General features: G+C 45.2%; 1 protein-coding gene across 1 annotated transcript; it reads left to right on the top strand.

The window, feature by feature from the left end:
• Positions 1–8609: 8609 nt before the first annotated feature.
• On the top strand, positions 8610–15066 carry LOC125533732 (T-complex protein 1 subunit alpha-like). Its single transcript, XM_048697098.2, has 17 exons — positions 8610–8864; positions 9004–9068; positions 9966–10055; positions 10142–10228; positions 10325–10384; positions 10493–10543; positions 10640–10735; positions 11087–11152; positions 11483–11700; positions 11914–12010; positions 12315–12401; positions 12829–12963; positions 13050–13154; positions 13756–13884; positions 13968–14071; positions 14705–14795; positions 14877–15066. Exons 1-17 carry the CDS (start codon positions 8792–8794, stop codon positions 14958–14960), a joined length of 1638 nt encoding a protein of 545 aa, XP_048553055.2. The 5' UTR covers positions 8610–8791; the 3' UTR covers positions 14961–15066.
• The last annotated feature ends 4451 nt before the right edge of the window (positions 15067–19517 follow it).

The following is a 19517-nucleotide window of genomic DNA, read 5'->3' as shown; positions in this document are numbered from 1 at the left end:
GTTCGCGTTGGATGTTATAGAACTCAGCTCGAAGTCGATGATCCTCGATATCTCCTATGTCCTTTGCCCATTGCAGAATATGGGCATCGCCGGATCTAGGTGACATGTGAAGGTTCTGGTGATCCCGTCTGTACTCCAGCATGTGGTGTAGGACATAGAATCCATCATTAAGAGAATCGTTCGGTTGTTGGATGCAGCAGAAGTCGGTCTTATGACCGAAGGCGGCCCTGCCGCCCCTTGTCTTCTTGTCCCTGACCTCTCCACCCCTTGCTTGGTAGTAAAACATAGCACTGTCGAGAACATCCTTGATGTGGGTGTAATCCTTTTTGTGAATGTTCTTCGACGAGTCCAAGTAAAGAGCGTGGGAGAATCGGGGGTAGAGGATGATGAGGACGGCGCGCCCGCCGCTGCGCAAAATAAGTACACCTCAAATTAGTTAGCCTCCACCGTGCAAATGAATGATTGAAATCGAAGGAAGGATAGCAGCGCAGATGACTTACACGGGATGATAAGGCACAAGAATCACCTCCTTGTCCTTATTGGCGAGCATGAAAGTGACGATGTAATCCCTCGCATATTCACGGTGCTTTGCGCAGACTCCCAAGAAGCCCTCGTGCATGTAGTATGGGTCAGCGACACAGATATTAGATATCTGCTCAACCCTGATGGTGTAGTTCATGTGCAAGGCATAAAGGCGGACAAACGTAAAATCCAGCTTCTTCACGTGAAACATGTCGAATATGTAATCGAATCGGAGGAAGAACTTATCCGCGGGGAAGCTGTCGACGTACGACATTTGCCGCGGAACGTTAACCACGTAGAGTGGGTATCCTGGATCTTTCGAGGCGATGAGGCATTTCTCTACCCGCGGCACATCGTCATGAAGTCTCATTAGATCGCTGAATCTGGCCCGTAGCGCTGTTGCAGGTAGGATTGGTTGACCGGGGATATGCCATTTATCTGCATCGGGGATATCTATACGGTCCTGAAGCCGAGGCTGCTAAGGCGGCTGGATCATAGAATCAGCTTTTTTGCCTTTCCTCGCTCTCTTCCTAGACTTCTTTACTACCGGAAGGTCGTCCATAATACGTTGAGACAGCAATTCAGGCACCGACTCATGACGCTCAAACCCTGAGGAGGTGCCAGTATAGACATACTGTTCAGCGCCATCGTCGTCCTCATCCTCATCCATGGCGACGTCATCAGCGACTAATGGAGCCTCCTCCTTACCCCGTCCGCTATCACCCAACCCAACACCCGACGCTAATTGGGTAGGTGGGGTGTTGATGTTCATACCTTGCTGAGGATGCGTGCCCGTGGGTGTGCTCCCGGCCGTCTCCAGACGAAGCAGACTCTTTGGCCACAACAGCACCCACCCATTGCAACAATCACCAAGCCGTCACGGTGTCTCGTCGTCATCCCCCGCTAGTATTGGAGGAGGCAAATTCTCGTGGCCCGGTTTGACACTGGCCACGGAAACCTTGAAGACGTTCGGGGGGATCGGCCGGCTATGGAACAATGGTTCCTTCGGCTTCATTATCGTCGCCTTCCCCACGTCCACCTTCTGGTCGCCGATGGTGTACAATATGGTGCACGGGGTTTCGTCGGCCTGCAAAGAAAAGTCTGCGACGTGAGACATCCGAAAGGCAACGAAAAAGGGAGATTATACATTTATATTGAAGGGGGCTGGTGTGACAGATACCGTGAGCGCGTCGAGCTCAGCCAAAGATGAAGCACCATCGAGCACGTCCGGTGCGGGAGCCGGTGCGGAAGTAGGTGCGGGAGCCGGTGCGGGAGCAGGTGCGGGAGTAGGTGCGGGTGCAACGCTACTCGAGCTGCTCCCCAAGAAGTCGGCAAGGGGAAAGTCCTCTGCATTTTTTTCTGGATTTTGCCTTGTCCAAGTGATAACGCCCGTCACCAAGGAAGTAGACAAATCTGCAACCACCTGTTTTGCGGCAGCTACCGCTATTGCGACTGTTTGAGATGATTTCTTCTCAACCTTCTTGTCGATGTTTTCTTCAGTTAACCTCCATCTTTCCTTTCTCTCCTCCGTGGTCTCACGGTAGTACTTCTTCCACGTGGCGTCGTCTCCGACACCGTGCACGCGTCCATACAACGGTCGAGTATCCACCGGTTGTCGTTTCAATATGTTCAACGCCCGGTTGAATGGAGTGTCTCACTTGGGCCTCGCCAATGCCTCAGACGGCGAGTCGCTTTCGGCCGCAATCCGGTGCTGCTCTCTCTGCAAAAGGCACAAGGATCGTTTACAAATATGACTAACATGTGCAGTCGAATTAATCAGAAACCAAAATTACCAGCAGTCTCATGAACTCCGTAATTACCGGTGTTGTCTCGTAAACCTTGTTCACTGGGTCCCAACGGTGCCGGGCCCTGAGGACGTCACGCTCCTGCGGGACGGTGAAATCCGCCAAGGGGTCTGGGATGCCAAGACTCGCGGCTTCCGCGTCCTCCTTGGCCCATTTGGACCTCTTTCCGCCGTAACCACGGCTTCCAAGGTGGTGGCTCCCAATGTTCCTCTCTTGAAGCCCCTTCATGTACTGAGACTTTTTTGGCAGCTTCGGCCTTGCTAGCCTCCTTGAATATTTGAAACTGCTCTTCCGTGATTGTCAGATTATCCTTTACAATCTCGGAGTAGGGCTCCTTCTTGTCGATGATCTTTGCTTTCACTTGATTTTTCTAGGCAGCCAACGCATTGCTAAACTTGGTCATGGCATGTTTGTTTATCTTCTTCATTGCCGGGTCCTCATCTGGATCTTCATAATCCTTCTCATTCCGGCCCGGGAACAAGAATATCTGGTGAAACTTCTTTAGGAGGGAGCTCCTCGTATTTTCTATCTTCGGTAGTTTCTCATCGTTGATGGTGGCGGTTGTCCGTATGATGCAGCCTATTTGATTGACGTAGCATCGACATGCTTCCTCGGGCGCCTTTGGCTCAAAATTGTCGTCGTCCACCTCCGTGACCACCAGTCTAGTAGTCTTGAGTTTGTTAGGAAGCCGCTGCCTCTTTGCTTTCTGTTCTACACCGGCTCCGCTCCCCGAGGCAGCGCCGGTCTTAGTCTCAGCGCTGGTCTCAATGCCGGTCTGAGTCTCAGCGCCGGTCTCAGTCTCAGCACCGGTCTTAGTCTCAGCGCCGGTCTCGATGTCGGTCTGAGTCTCAGCGCCGGTCTCAGTCTCAGCATCGGGCTGCGTGTCGGTCTCAGTCCCCGATGCCACCGGTTGATCATCGGCAAGGCTAAAAAATTCGTCTGCCGCCCAGTAGACGTCGTCGCAATCACCAGAACCCTGTCCTTCATCGTTGCTAGCCATGTTTCCTACGATTAAATCTAGTAAATTAATTCTAGACCTAATAAAATGAATAATGACATACAAAAGGCCTATGTTTTGTAGGAACGTTGACTCCTTCCTGGTGCGGCAAATCCCGGGCACTCGATATGTCCTAGTTTGTAGCACAAGTCATGCCGAAATTCACGGAAAATTTCGGCATAACCTTTGCTAAAAAAGTGGACAAATCGAGAACCTGAAATTTGCCAGAACGGAAATGAATCAACATTCCGGCAAAACATATACTCCCTCCATTCCTTGATATAAGGTGTATAGATTTTGTAGAAAAAGTTCGAAATATAAGGTGTCTTGCGTTGCACCACTCGTTTGAATATTTTTTTAGGGATTTGATTACATTTACTTATATTAGGCAAACTCCTCTATTTTCTCATGTCAATTAGTCAGGTGTAATCTCGCCCAAAACTTGTGAAATTTTCACTCCACGTGCGTTCTTTAATTTTCGTGCCAAAAACTATACACCCTATATTTAGGAACGGAGGGAGTATAGGCCACTCAGCTTCATTCAAACAACAAAGCCACTTGGGCACAAACAACATGACCACTTCAATGAAAAGATATAATCATCAATAAAAGTCTAGGAAGGGATCATCTTTAAAATAAAACTTTCCTAAATAACCTAGATAATTAACCTAATTAAACTAGTTAACCTGACTAGTTCTCTATCAAAGCCCTAACTAAATTTTTGCATTAACCTAGGTAATTAACCTAATTAAACTAGTTAACCTAACTACTTCTCTGTCAAAGCCCTAACTAAATGTTTGCCCTAACCTAGATAATTAACATAATTAAACTAGCTAACCTATGCATGAGAGAGAGGAGGGGTGGGGGCTTACAGAGGATGGCTCCGGTGGTGGCGAGGGAGGCAGTGGTGGCGAGGGAGGCAGGGGCATCTCCGGTGACGGTGAGGGAGGCAGTTGTTGCGAGGGAGGATCCGGTGGCGTCGAGGCGGCTCTAGTGGCATTGATGAGGCCGCGCGGCTCCGTGGCGTTGGGGGCGGCTCCGGTGGCGTCGACGGCGCACGGCTCTGGTGGCTCCGTGGGCGTCAACATTGGCAGGAGACGGCGGCGAAGTGGGGCGACGGCGAATCGGGGAGACTGCGGCGGGGTGGGTTGAGAGATTTGGGGCGCAAGTGGTGGCCGGGGGGAAACAGTTTTTTGGTTAAGTCAAAACTAGCGGTAGTGCGTTTCGCAGAACGCGTTATAGCTAAGGTAGCTATAGCGCTTTTTCCAAAACGTGCTACTGCTATACATATGTAATTTTCTCTCTTTTTTATTTCCTTTTCTGTTTCTAAAGCGGGGGTCCTGGAAACGCGCTGCAGCTGCGTTAGCTACAGCGCCTCTTACTAACACACGCTACAGCTAAGCCTTTCTCTGTTTTTTCGCTTTTTCATTTATTTTGCTTTACATTTTAATTTTTTTTCTTTCTTCTTTTTCTGTTTCTTTCATTTTCATTTACTTTTCTATTTGTTTTTCATTTTATTTTATTTTCATTAGTAGTAGCGCTGTTATAGGGAAACGCGCTGCTACTCATGCCCTAGCAGTAGCGAGCTTCCTGCAAGGCCGCTACTGCTATGCGTAGCCCATCGTTCCAGCAATGGGAATATTAGTAGTAGCGCTTTTACGGGCACACGCGCTACTGCTAGAATCGTATCTGCAGCGCAGTTTATTCTGAACTGCTACTGCTATCTAGCACTAGCGCCCTTTTTTAACCCGCGTTGTTACTAAATTTTTGTGTATAAGGTTTTCCCTAGTAGTGAAGTTTGTGCACCCCTGCAGGAAAGTTAATATATTCGAATAGCCATGTCCATGGTAACAGACGCTCGGAGTTGTATCCCAATCGATACAACTAGAACTGGATGTTGAGGCATGAAATGGATATGATGGCTCCGGGATTGCTTTCTCGCAGGGAGTCAAGGAAGAATCTCTGGGCGTGGTTACTACAACATACTACTACTTTATAATATGCTAATTTGTACTCTTCTAATGCTGCAAGATGCTTCAATATGCTAATCTTAGATAGGCTAGGTTTTCCCTTCTCTTCTGGCATTTCTGTAGTCTAGTCCACAGATATAGCCCCATTCCTTTGATACCGATGCATACTTAGCATAGTTCCGATGTAAGTCTTGCGAGTACTTTGGAGGAGTACTCACGGTTGCTTTGCTACTTCTTTTCCCCATACCCGATTGCTGCGGTCAGATGACGGGTCCCAGGAGCCAGATGCCACCACCGACGACTACTACTACCCCGAGGATGCCTACTACTATGTGGAGACCGCCGATGACCAGGAGTAGTTAGGAGGCTCCCAGGCAGGAGGCCTTGCCTTTCTGACCACCGCTATCGTTTGTGCTAGCCTTCTCAAGGCAAACTTGTTTAACTTATGTATGTACTCAGATATTGTTGCTTCCGCTGACCCGTTTGTATTCGAGCCCTTGAGGCCCCTGGCTTGTAATATAAAACTTGTATGACTTTAATTTGTGTCTAGAGTTATATTGTGATATCTTCTTGTGAGTCCCTGATCTTGATCGTATACATTTGTGTGTATGATTAGTGTACGATTGAATCGGGGGCGTCACAATGTGCTTATGGGTTTTCCTCTGAATCACATATTCAAGAGCCATAGCAGTTATAGTATAGAATATATCTAATTATAAACATGAAAAAGGTACAATTATTATTGCCTTCGGGACATATTTTCAATAGGCAAGTGGGTGGAGGAGCCCATGCACGCGGTCATGTTTTGATGCCGAGGTGCCACCTACCGTTGTAGCAGCTGCATGACCGATGGTTGGGGTGGATTTGTGCGCTTCATCGACGGCTTGGGTAAGGTCGATCTATTTGGCCAGATTCTTGAGGTTGTGGGAAACCTGCTCGTTGTAAACGAGCTGCATCTCAAATTGCTGGTCGGTGGTGACTTTGTTCGCGTTGAGGCAGTGGATGACCATCTTGATCAGCGTCTTCAACTGGTCGGTGGCCTCAGCCATGGCAGTGAGAAAGTGGCGGGTCTAGGTAGATGGTTTGGATGGTGGCGCCATAGTCTCGCTCCAAACCGTATCTCACCTCGTGGAGGATTTCGAGCGATTCACCGAGATGGATCGCCTCTAGCACGGTGGATTTTACCGATCGACAAAGAGAGTGTGAGATCAGCGACGGCTGGAGGTGGAAGAAAATAAATTGGTGGCTCTGATTACCAGATTGTAATGTCATGTGGCGATGGGAATCAGGAGAGGGTGTGAGTGAGAGGAGAAAGGGGGACACTTGAGAAGAGAGAACGAGAGGGTGTGGATTTTTATTTATTTATTTTTAGCAAAAGATAGTGAGGATATTTTTAAAATTTTTTGAGCAAAAGAGTGTGAGGATTTGCCTCTCAATTCTGATTTTTTTAGAAGAACTTCTCAATTCTGATCAACGATAAATCTTTTTTAGGCGACTAGTCAATGTGTATGTGCAATGCACACTGATTTGGAAGTATATTAAGTGCATGCAGATATTAAGTAGGATATTATTTGCGTGTTATTATGTGATTAGCATCATATTTGGCATGAAATTAACTGCATGCTAAACGTGTTGAGCGCTCGACATTGAAGCAGTCTAAGTCGTTGGATTGACATGATTTGATGGCCGAGATTAATTGGATCTGCCTCTTTGGGTCTTTTTATATTGGTATAGATATAGATATAGATGAACGATAAGAGCAACTCCAATGGGGCGACCCATTTCGTCCGCCCGCGTCCGTTTGGGTCGGCGCGGACAAAAGTGGCGGCCCAACGCGCCGACCCAAACGGACGCGCGTCCGTTCTTCGTCCGCGGGCGACCCATTCCAGACCCAATTTTGAGCCGGATCTGCGTCGGCGCGGACACTAGACGGACGTGCGCGCGCCTACTCCTCTCCCCGGGCCCGCCTGTCGGTGGCAGCCACCACCATTTTCCCCCATTTTCCCCAAAAACGCTCCCGCCCGCGCGCGCCCCGCCTCCCAACCAGCCATGGAGGACGCCATCGACCTCGACCTCGACGCCGTCGTCGGCCTCGCCTCCCTCGCCTCGTCCAGCGCCGTCGCCCCCTCCGGGAAAGGCAAGCCTCGTGCCCCATACAAGACCGCCGCGGCGACCAAGCCGAAGAAGGCGCTGACGCCCGAAAAGCGGGCAAGGGAGTCGGCCAAGAGGAAGGGCCGGAGGCACGCCGCGGACGCGAGGGATGAGACCGCTGCGCAGGCCGCCACCTCGCCGCCGCGCAGCAGGAGTTCAACAACGCTCGCGTCGCAGCGGCAACGAGGGATGCGCTCTGCATGCTTGGGGTAAACCCTAGCCAGCACAGCCTTGTCCAAGCCATCGTCGCTGCGGCCAGCACTGGCTCGTCGGCGTTTCCTCGGATGGTGATGCCCGACTCACCCCGCGCATCGGATTGCAACCCGGTCCCCGGCTACCACGTCTACCCGCAGGCCTCCCGCCTCTCCAGGGAGATACAAAGGAGGAGGCTTGATCTTGACGCCGAGAAGCAAGCCAAGATGTTCGAGCTCGAGGCGGAGAAGCAAGCCAAGATGCTAGAGATCGAGGCTGCCAACGCCAAGACAAAGGCGAAAGAAGTGGCTTGTGCAAGCATGATGACCGGGGTGGAGATCATGAAGGTGAATCTCAACGCCTTGTCGCCAAGGAAGAGGTCGTGGTTCGAGAAGATGCAAGCCGACGTGCTCAAGTTCGACGACGAGTGATCTATGGCGTCGAGGGGCCATCTTTTTTGTATGCCGACAGGTGTGCCGGCATGACCACAGGAGCCGCGATGGTGTGGTCGAACTCAAGTCCCATCATTTTTTGTGTGCTGGCATGTGTCACGGCCGGCTGGCGAGTGCGCCAGCATGAACTGTGGTGTTTTTGAAGCCGGCATTGTATGCCGGCGCTGGCATGATGCCGGCATGAGACATGCCCGCTGGCATGATCGGCCGCGGGCCTTTTTTATTTAAAAGTTGAATGCGGACATGAAATGGGTCGACGCGTTGGGCGCATTGCCGACCCAAATGCAAAACTGGGCAGACGGCGGGCGGGCGGTCGACCCAAACGGACAAAAAGCGGACAAATGCGCCGTTCGTTTGGGTCGCCCATTGAAGTTGCTCTAAATTCTAACAGTGGCTTACACATGCTTAAGTTTTTTTTTTTGATAAGTACACACGCTTAAGTAGTACGGGCCCTCGCAGGAAGACGCGGCCCAAGGCCCAACTGCGCTGCTGCACTCTAGTTCATCTTCAGTCCGCTGCATGTTCAGGAACTGCAGGCATGACAACTACTAGTCAAGGAGACTGCCCAGCCAAGAGAGAGTTGAACCCTAACCCCATTGATCCCACGCAAACCGCAGCAGCAAAAACCCATTCTCCATCGCCGAGCTCCGCTCGAACCTTCCAGTGCTGCCTCCTCGGTCCTCACTCTCCGCTGCCGCCGCCATGGCGATCACGGCACAGACCCCCGACATCCTGGGCGAGCGCCAGTCCGGTCAGGACGTCCGCACGCAGAACGGTAACACCCCTCGTCTCGTGATCGTCCTACTCATCAGCGCCAGGGAGTAGCGCGGGGTCTGTAAGATCTAGTGGCCTGGGTAGCCGTCCGAGCGCGCGCGCGTGTGTTTAATTTGCGTTTCGTGCTTCTGTGATTGCAGTGGTGGGATGCCAGGTGGTGGCCAACATCGTCAAATCATCGCTCGGGCCCGTCGGGCTGGATAACGTACCTTCGATCTACTCCCTCGGTTCCTAAATATAAGTCTTTGTAGAGATTTCACTATGGACTACATACGCAGCAAAATGAGTGAATCTACACTTTAAAATGCATCTATATATACATCCGTATGTGGTTCATAGTGGAATCTCTACAAAGACTTATAGTATTTATGAGCGGAGGGACTACTTGGTTGGGCATTGCTCGCTGCTTCATGAGTAGGATCCGAAGTTATGATCTGCGTGTTAGAATTTAGAAACTTAGAATGGGGGTGCAAGAGTTGCTTGTTTGGTGTGGATGTTGTTCAGCTGCAAACTTGGTTGCCAGTGATGATGAAGAGGTAGATGTGCTTTCTGTAATCTACTAACGAACAGTGAAGTTAGATGGTAGTGCATCCACTGTAATTTTGAAAATAATCATGGTTCGAACCTTTCCAAAAGGAAAAAAAGTCATTGTTGGAATGGGAAATGCACTTTGGTTCCTGGTTGTATATACACCCTATATGAGGATTTCTTTTTAATACTTAAACAAAAAGTCGTAATGGTTATGAACTATTTTTAGAATAAACTTGACTTATTTGCGCACTAGTATATAATTTTTCACAAAAAAAAAACCAACGTTGACTTCATAGCGAAAAAGACAAAATTTATTTGCTATTATAGGTCATTACTCACGCTATTTTGACCAAAAAATTGTCTTTTTTGAAAAGAAGTCAATGAGGAATTTTATTTTTGTGAAACTTTTCTCACGAGTACAACGAAAGGTGAAGTTTATTTCAAAAATATTTTCAGAATTTTTTGACTTTTTGTTGAATTACTAAATTATTTTTGCATATAGGGTACATATGTACCCATAGACCAAACGTCCGCGTCCTTGTTGGAATGAACTGATTTAGTGTATCTATAGATGCTGGTGGATGATATTGGCGATGTTACAATCACAAATGACGGAGCAACCATTTTGAGGATGCTGGAAGTCGAGCACCCAGCTGCAAAGGTGATGCCTGTTAGTTAGTTTCCCATTTTTCTTTTGCTTCTGTTGCTGCTTCGTGCTTATCCTTTCGGGGGTCCATTCTTTGTTAGGTTCTTGTTGAGTTGGCCGGGCTCCAAGATCGGGAGGTTGGTGATGGAACAACATCTGTTGTCGTCATAGCTGCAGAGTTGCTCAAGGTATGAAATGGAACTTTAGCGGCAGGTTTTACTTCGCTATGAATTTCCCCAAGCATTATGCATACAAATTTATGATGTTCAATTTTTCTTTACCAGAGAGCCAATGAACTTGAGAGGAATAAAATCCATCCGACCTCAATTATTAGTGGCTACAGGGTGAGCTTTTTAATCTTTATTTTAGCAGCATTACCATTTTAATTTTGATTGAACATTCTGAAGTCACATCATCTCTTACATTTTTTTTTTGCATTCATATTCTATCAGCTCGCTATGCGTGAGGCTTGCAAGTATGTCGAAGAAAAGCTCTCTGTCAAGGTAAAACCATGTTGTCTGCTGAACAAATGGCCGCATCTTGCTGCTCGTTTCAAGGCCTATTGTCTTGCTGACATGCGTATTCTTCTACACTTTCAGGTTGATAAACTTGGAAAAGCTTCCCTTGTTAACTGTGCAAAAACTAGCATGTCTTCAAAATTGATTCACAGCGACAGTGATTTCTTTGCAAATCTGGTAAGTTCCTATGGTAATGTGTACCTCAGGTTTCTTAATCATGCCTTTTTTTTAACTTATCTTTCTACTGTAAAACTCTGGAATTTGATTGTATGGTTGTTATGTTTGATTATGCTTGTTGTATATTTGATCTGTGGTGTTTGTTAACTCTAAAATAAGTACTTTTAGACGAGAAAGTAAGTACTTAGTTTATGAACTTTGAGGTGTTCTGTCCACTGCTATGGTTTGCTGTGGCCTGATATTTTTTATCTAAATAATCATCACTGGAGCCAAATGTTAAGGTCCAGCTGTCTTTACGTTAACACTGCTCCAAACTACGTGCTATTTAAATGAACTGCTATGGTTTTATAGGTTGTCGAAGCAGTTCAAGCTGTGAAGACTACAAATGCTAAGGGAGAAGTGAAGTATCCAATCAAGGCAAGTAAAGTGCATTAGGGTACAAACTTACTGTATTACTTCATCGAAAGAAAATTTGTGAAAGCTGTTTTTAACTCGGTTGCTTCATTCTGAATACAGGCTTAGATGTTATCCCCTATATTATTGTTGGGCAATGTAGGCACTGTAGGCACATCTATTATACCAATTTGTCACGTTATGTATTAGCTATGCCTTAGCATCGTGCTGTCTATGTTTTTGAGATTCATCTAAATGATTCTATTTGGACATGGTTTTTGAGTCCTCTTTAAAATACATTCTGATATATTTCTTAAAAGTTTACTTATAATTATAGTTTTCTTTCTTCTGCAGAGCATTAATATTTTGAAAGCTCATGGTAAAAGCGCTAAGGAAAGTCACCTGCTCAATGGTTATGCGCTGAACACAGGCCGCGCAGCTCAAGGAATGCCTACAAAAGTAACGGCTGCTAAAATCGCTTGTCTTGATTTTAACCTCCAGAAGACAAAAATGCAAATGGGCGTTCAAGTTCTTGTATCTGATCCAAGAGAACTTGAGAAGATCCATCAGAGGTATGTGCATTTTCAGTTTTGCACTGCATTCTCACTGCTTGCTGTTATCTCCTGAATGAATCAGCAATTACTATGCTCTATTTTGACCTTTTAGCATATTTTCCCCCATTTCTTATGCTGGATCCCCATGCCTTCCGTCATTGGATTTGAAAGCAAATTATTTTATATTTTACGATCTTCAAGAGGACCGAATACCTTACTTTTTTTTGGCAGAGAATCTGACATAACAAAGGAGCGAATTGAGAAAATTCTCAAGGCCGGTGCTAATGTTGTATTGACCACCAAGGGAATTGATGATATGTCATTGAAGGTATGCTTCTATTATTCAAGCATAATCTATTTATTTACCTATTTTTAATATGATTTTGGGTATAATGCCCAGCACCGTAGCAGAAACTATTTACGTAATTTCTTTGCTTTCAGTGGTCAGTTTTTGCTGATATTCTACCTAGTTACTGTTAGTTTTGGTTAGGGTCGGGCATCAAGAATTTTCTGGATGCTCATTACATAGTATCTTGATCAATTCCTGAGTGCTAGATCTGACTTCTATCTCCTTAAAAAATACTCCTGTTACTATCTAAATATGTTGTGTATGTGATAATACATCATTTCAGTACTTTGTTGAGGCTGGAGCAATTGCAGTGAGGCGTGTGCGTAAGGAGGATTTGTGTCATGTTGCCAAGGCAACTGGTGCAACAATGGTAAGGACCTTTTCGATAGCTATGATGAAGCAGTACTAAGTATTTCAATATTGTAATTCTTTTTAATTTCATTCATGCCTTCTTGACTTCGATCCCATGAACTTACTTGTGATTGCAATTGTACTAAAGTTGATCGATCTGTACTTAAGAGATTAAGGCAATATTGCAACACATCATCTGAACCAAATGCCTTCACAACATTGCTTTACGTTTATATGGTTTTCATCGGTTTCTGAGTATGCTTTGCTAATCTAGCGTAAGAACTTTGAGGTGCTAAATTGTATATCATATGGGGTGGAGTTGATGCAAATAACAGAAAATTATTGACTCCGGCAAATTTTATCAGTGTTTTTCTGAGAAATAAGCATAAGATTAGCCTTTTCATCCTAAGTGAACTTCAACATCCTAATGAAGTGCGAAAGTGCAGCTGAGTACTTTTGCTGACATGGAAGCTGAAGAAACATTTGATCCATCATTCCTTGGACATGCTGATGAATTTGTGGAAGAAAGAATTGCCGACGATGATGTAATTCTGGTGAAAGGCACAAAGAACACTAGTGCGGTTAGTATTTTCTGTGCCAATGTTGACCTAGTCATGATATGAGTGGGAACTATATATTGCATCACACTTACATTTGTTTTGTGCAGGTCTCAATTATACTTAGAGGAGCGAATGACTACATGCTAGATGAGATTGAGCGGTCTTTGCACGATGCACTCTGCATTGTGAAGAGAACACTGGAATCCAATATGGTACAACTTATTGCCACTGTTCCTTGTTGGCTCCCTCTGGATGAATACAGGAACATAATGATGTTGTCATAACTAGAAATTTTGGGACGTGATAGCGTTAACTAGACCTGTGTATTATTCTTCTTGTTTCTTGCGTGGCTTGCGGTTAAACTGCTAGCTGGTGCTGCCTGATTCTAATATTTAATACTTCCTCTGTTTCACTATATAAGACGTTTTGGCAAGCAATTTCAGCTTTCCGAAACGTCTTGTATTAAGAAACGGAGGGAGTATTTATCTTTTGTTGAGGCCATATTTCCTGTAGCAGCAGTCCCTAATTCTAGAACAATGTTTCCATGCTTGAAGGAGAACAGGAACATTGAAATATACCTTGTAATATTCCTAAAAAGAATCATCATTTAAATTAGCAACTAATGCTTTAATCACGATGTCTGTTTAAGGCATTCCTTATAAAGTTGATATCATTAAACTTCTTGGTAGACAGTCAATGAAGTGCTTCGAAGCATCCTTTTCTTCTGACACGTAAAGCAAGCATTGTATTTTTGTTTTGAACACAGAAGTTTATCATCGTCTGCATTGTGTGTAACATGCCTCGGTCTTTCAGGTAGTTGCTGGTGGTGGTGCAGTAGAAGCTGCATTGTCTGTGTACTTGGAGAATCTCGCTACTACTCTTGGCTCTAGGGAACAACTAGCGATTGCTGAATTTGCAGAATCTTTGTTAATTATCCCAAAGGTTTTATCAATTCTATTTGATTATATTACTTGCAGAATTAGCCGCAGATCCTATTAGTTAGAATCGTCATATTTTCATGGCAGGTTCTTTCTGTTAATGCTGCAAAGGATGCAACTGAGCTCGTTGCGAAGCTTAGGGCATATCATCATACCGCTCAAATAAAGGCTGATAAGCAACACTATTCAAGGTAACTACAGAATTTATCATCTTCATTACTTATCTGTGTGAACCATATTTCTACCTTTTGCAAGGACGTGGACCTTTGAAGACTACGCTGGAAGAATTTCTTGTCTTCATTACTGCATAAAGACGATAGTTCAAGAGCATTTTAAACTTCTGCGGGTGTATTATTAGATTAACCAACCTCCATAAAAGAACAGTGATAATTTTTAGGATATGCGTAACTAAGATGCAAACAGTTACCCTTTCGGTTTCTCTTCTTTACACTCAAGCTCCATTCCCAGCCTTGTTTCTGAGTTACTCCCTCCATTTCAACTTATAAGATGTCAAACTTCTGTAAGTTTTATAGAAAAATGTACCAACATCAACACTATTAGATCCACCATAAAGTATAGTTTTATAATATACTTTTTCTGATATTGTTGATATTGATATATATTGCTACAAATTTGATCAAATTTAAAGAAGTTTGACTTAATGCAAAGCTAGAACACCTTATAATTTGAGATAGAGGAAGTAATAGCTATCATCTAGAATCCATTTGTATCTTGGAACATTTCATTATATTTGCCATTTGCTGTTCTTTTATGGCTGTTGCACATCTTTTGTTCGTAAAAGTAATTTGATTTCTGTTATGCAGCATGGGTCTTGACCTTGTGAAAGGAATCGTCCGCAACAACCTTGAATATGGCGTGATTGAGCCAACAATGAGCAAAGTAAAGATTATTCAGGTTGGTACACTTGCCTTTATGTTCATGGGATGGGATTGTGATTTTTGTGATTTATTTCACCAATTTTCATTTCAATTGCAGTTCGCCACTGAAGCGGCCATTACTATTGTAAGGATTGATGACATGATCAAGCTTACCAAGGAAGAGTCTTGGAACGAAGAGTAACATCTTAGGCACTCCCATTTTTTACGGTTTCCAGTGGACTGTATTATGTGATGGTTGGTTGTTAGACTAAGAATGCTCTTAATGTTTTTGTTGCTCTTGCGATTCATGGATATTCCCGTAGAATGTTGTACGAAAGTAGATATTATTCTACTAACACCTCTGAACCAACCCCCCGAACCAACCAAAGGGCCCAACAGGCCCGAGTGCACATAGGCGAACCACTCTGAAACCCCTTTCTCTAAAAAATAGAACTACAAAACCACTTCCCTCCACCCCTGTGACCCACCTTCCTTCTAGTGCGAGGTCCCCTGAACCTCACCATGCCTCTGCCACCTTCTACCTACGGTGCACCGCCCCGCCCTGGCCATGCCCCGCCCAACACTTTCTTCCCCACAAGAGCCTTCCCACCACCTTTCCTACCCATGGCAAGTCGTCGCCCTACCCTTCCTGTTGCGCGGCCACCTCCACCCCCTAGTTCTTTCTTCCTTGCCGGATTGGCCCATTGCGGCTCCCCCGCAATCGGATTCGATGTGTGTCGATGAGAATCGTCAGATTCTGTGACCGCGTGCTAGACGAGCCGCCTCTCCTCGTAGAACTACGCACCCTCGATTCTGGCAAGAAGGCTGAAGGTAGCGAAGCTGTGAGCTACGGCCTGTTGAAGTTACATGGTCGTCGGTGGGCCTCCTGCCCCTGCATTCCTCCCTTCCCCCACCTCCCGTAGAGTCGCCGGATCTGCGAGACGACGCTTTGTTCCGCGCCACCCCAGAGCTCAAGCGCCATGGTCCATGGATTCGTGCCACCGCAAGCTTTTGACAGTCGATCCGTCTTGAGGTCCTCCCTTGCTGCTGGCTATCCCTACCACGACGACGCTCTCCGTGGCTCCATGGGCTCATGCGCCTCCACTCTTGATGTAGTCAAGCATCAAACAGGAGGGCGGTGACCACCTGCCGGAGTTGGCAGTAATACCGACGACCCCCCTGACTATCAGGCCCGGTGCAAGCTATGCCTTCGGTGTTTTGCAAGTGGACGTCGCCATGGCCGCCTGAAGTGCATTGTTGCTAGGGCACTCTTGGATCACTGGCGGTTGTCGCGTAGTACACATCGACGATGCAATGCTGTTGTTGAGGCGTAGCACCCATGTCACTCTCCCTTGGGATTTTTTTTGTCCATGCAGACCCAAACAGATGCTGGCGGACGAAATGCATCGGTCCGTTGAAGTTGCCCTTACATCAAGGCAAAAATACATCTCACTTTGAATATTCTAAAAAGGATGTTGAGAGAGTTTTGGTGTGCTTCAAAAAAAAAGCATTGTGATTGTCTATGGCCCTCCTGAGTATTGGAAGCCCGGAGCATGTGGCAGGTCATGACAATATCTTACTTAACATGATCACCGAGGATAAGAAAACTAACCTAGAGAATTTGTGGTTCCTCCACAATGGTGCCATGCTGGAGCCGGAAGGTCACCCAAACAGGATCCAAGCATCAAGAACCGATAAGATCACACTAACTCCAAGAAGATCTTGTGGAGCACCATTGACAACCTCATAGCACTTGATTCTTGTGCTTTTATCATGTTTTGTTTGGATTATTTGTTCATTTGGACCATTTGTTGTGTTTGAATTTGAATGGTTAAGTTTGAGAACAACACGTTTGATATGTATTTGAATTGTGTGTGTTTAAATTTTTAAGTTTTGAATTAATATTTTGTGAAAATATATATTCAAATAGAGTTTGTATGCAAAAGTTTGGATGAATTGGCAAAGGGAAATTATTTGGCGGCTTAAGTTTTGAGGTATGGGCTAGATGGGAAAAGTTTAATTCCCTAAAATATCGGGAATTAAAGGACAACAATAGAGTGGGGAGATGAATTATGGAGATGGGCTAGAGATGCTCTTGCATCGCGCAAAACAATTGGAGATATCCCTTGGACTTTTGGCTCCAAACCCCGTATCCAAGATGGTACTACAATTCAATTCTTGATGACTAAACCTTTTGTGTCTTGGGACGAGGAAAATCGTGTGGAGTTTCTTTACTGGTGAGATTGCTAACCATATTTTGCAACTCTCGATTAGCCAATATGGCGGAGAGGATTTTCTATCCTGGACACATGACAAGTTTGGCCTCTACTCGGTCAAGTCTGGGTATAATCTAGCCTGAGGTAAGTCGTTCTTCTCCTCTAGGAGTGGACAGGCTCAAGGAATGACATCCAACCTCAAAGTACAAGAGATGGATTGGAAAGCACAGTGGACTATTAATTAACCAAGATGAAGATTGTTTTGTGGCGTTTTGTGCAAGAATATCTACCCTTCGGTCACTAGCTGGTGAGTCTCCACATCTCAACTGGCAGCGGATGCTCTTTATGCAACCAAGCTAAGCACGTAGAGCACCTCTTTTTTATCTACCCTTTCACTTATTCGGTTTGAAGTTGTGCCGAAGATGATTTCAACATTCGGATGTGCATAAAAGGGCTTTTGAATGCCCGAGAATGGTTGTTGGACTTTCTCTCTTGTGAATCAAAGCTTCATGCTACATTCATGACTGTTACCATATGGCACTGGGGACCGGGGAACGATGCCCATAGCAATGGTGCATCTTGGGATCCCAGGAAAGTTGCTTCAATAATACAAGCTATGTCCAATTGGTCTTGCAACACTGCTCGAAGCCCGAGCCTGCTCCTAGGCGCAAGTTCACGTCGACAACTCTTCAATGGATCCACCACGAGCAGCTACGGTAGTAGTTGATGTTTCCCATATTTCCCTTAATTCGTTAGATATGCATTGGGTTGTGGTTAGGAACCACGACCGGGATATATCTTGTTGCTTGCAATGGTCAATACCTAGATACTACTAAGCCTAAACTTGTCGAGGCTCTTGCCATTTGGCAGGATTTGGATGTCTGCTAAGCTGAAGGGTACATAAGTGTCTCTCTAGCTCCATATTGTCTCTCTTGGTGAAAAGGATCAAGTCTAGGGTCAAAGATCGATCAAGTGTTGGGGTTGTTGTTTCTGACATCAAGACTCCGGCGATTGGTTTTAATGATTGCAATTTCTTTCATGTTTTTCGTGATTTTAAATTTACTCGAACATAAGTCAGCTTATAGTAGTGAGCTTAATGTAAATTATTTTACTGTTGTGTGATTCCATATTGCATTCGCGATGAACTAGGTACGTAATGATGTTCATTAATCAATAACGTGCCAACATTCTCTAAAAAACAATTGAAGTTGTCTAGCTATAGTAGATACACGTCCTTTTTCATCCATGCATCGAGTACAAATGAAGGGAAATACTTCCTCCGTTCTAGTGTCAAAAAATGCCTTACATTATGGGACGGAGGGAGTATATTCTACTGGTCTGTATTCACGCGCGCCACAGGTTTAGGGCGTTGGCTGCTCGCTGGAACAGATTGCACGTGCATGTATTACTTGAGAATGTTATTATGATACAACCCTGATCTGGAGGATCCAAAAACTAACGCATGCCTTTAAGTCAAGTAGAGTGATTTGGTCCATAATCGGATGGTGAAGCACTCCACCCTTAGTGAGTTTCACCTGAAGTCAAAGTTTTCCAAAACAAACAACTCACCTTCCCTAAACTAGGTTCAGTGTGGTAACGGTCAGTTGACTGGAGTTTGGAGCCGACGGTATTCAGGTCTAAAGTCCCTGTCCCAATGCTCCACCTTATGTAGATGGTAAGGTTGTCAAGTGGGTAAAAAAATCTGATGTGATAGGGTAATTAAAGGGAGAGAAATGAGTTTGGCAACCCAGGAAGAAACGATGCAAGGTTTGCAATCAAAGTAAATGGTTTCATTTGATGGAAACTGAAGATGGAGGGCTCTCTTCAGAAATAAATAAACATGTTTTCCTTTTTTGGAAAATGGAGATTAGGGTATCTCCAACGTTGACCCTCAAACTGCCCGCATCCGTCTGGACCGAGCTATCCAGACGTGTGTACCTAGACGAAATTACATTTTAGAGTATACAACTAGTAAAATGAAGAAAGTTTAGCGAAAAATACTTATGCATCAAGGAGTGTTTAGTTGCTAAACTTTTTCTTGCATTTAATATTTCATCTTTTCTTTAGGTCCTTTTAGCACCAAAAATGATACTCCCTCCCCGAAATCTTACGCGTATAAGCTTTTCAGAAAATTCCCAAATCTAAAGCCTGTTAGGCATTGTAAGTTAACCATTGCTAATTATGGATCGACCAACCATATTTGTTAAAAGATAATATCGAGGAAACTTTCCGTAACCATGGCTTACTAGTAATTTGCGATTGGTCTTACACTAATTTCCATACCAAAAGCTTACACACCCTGCATAATGAGAAGAAGGGAGTAGTACACTCACGGACAATTCTTCACGAGATTGGTCTTAGGGAAAGCTCCCTCACCAATCAATCCCCCTTGTGATTTTCATGGTAGGCCACTCTGGCCGCTAATCTAGTAATCTCCAAGCATTTGACACAACCATCCATCTGTAATAAAGATCCCGTAAAATGTGTCTTGTAGGTGTAGCACTTCATCCAAGCATCTATGCACGCGTAAAATGTGTCTTGTA

Source organism: Triticum urartu, chromosome 1A (assembly GCF_056163025.1).
Source record: "Triticum urartu cultivar PI428250 chromosome 1A, HENAU_Tu73, whole genome shotgun sequence".
Classification (NCBI taxonomy): Eukaryota; Viridiplantae; Streptophyta; class Magnoliopsida; order Poales; family Poaceae; genus Triticum; species Triticum urartu.
The sequence above is the reverse complement of the archived record's forward strand: the minus strand, read 5'-3'. Positions and strand labels throughout refer to the sequence as shown.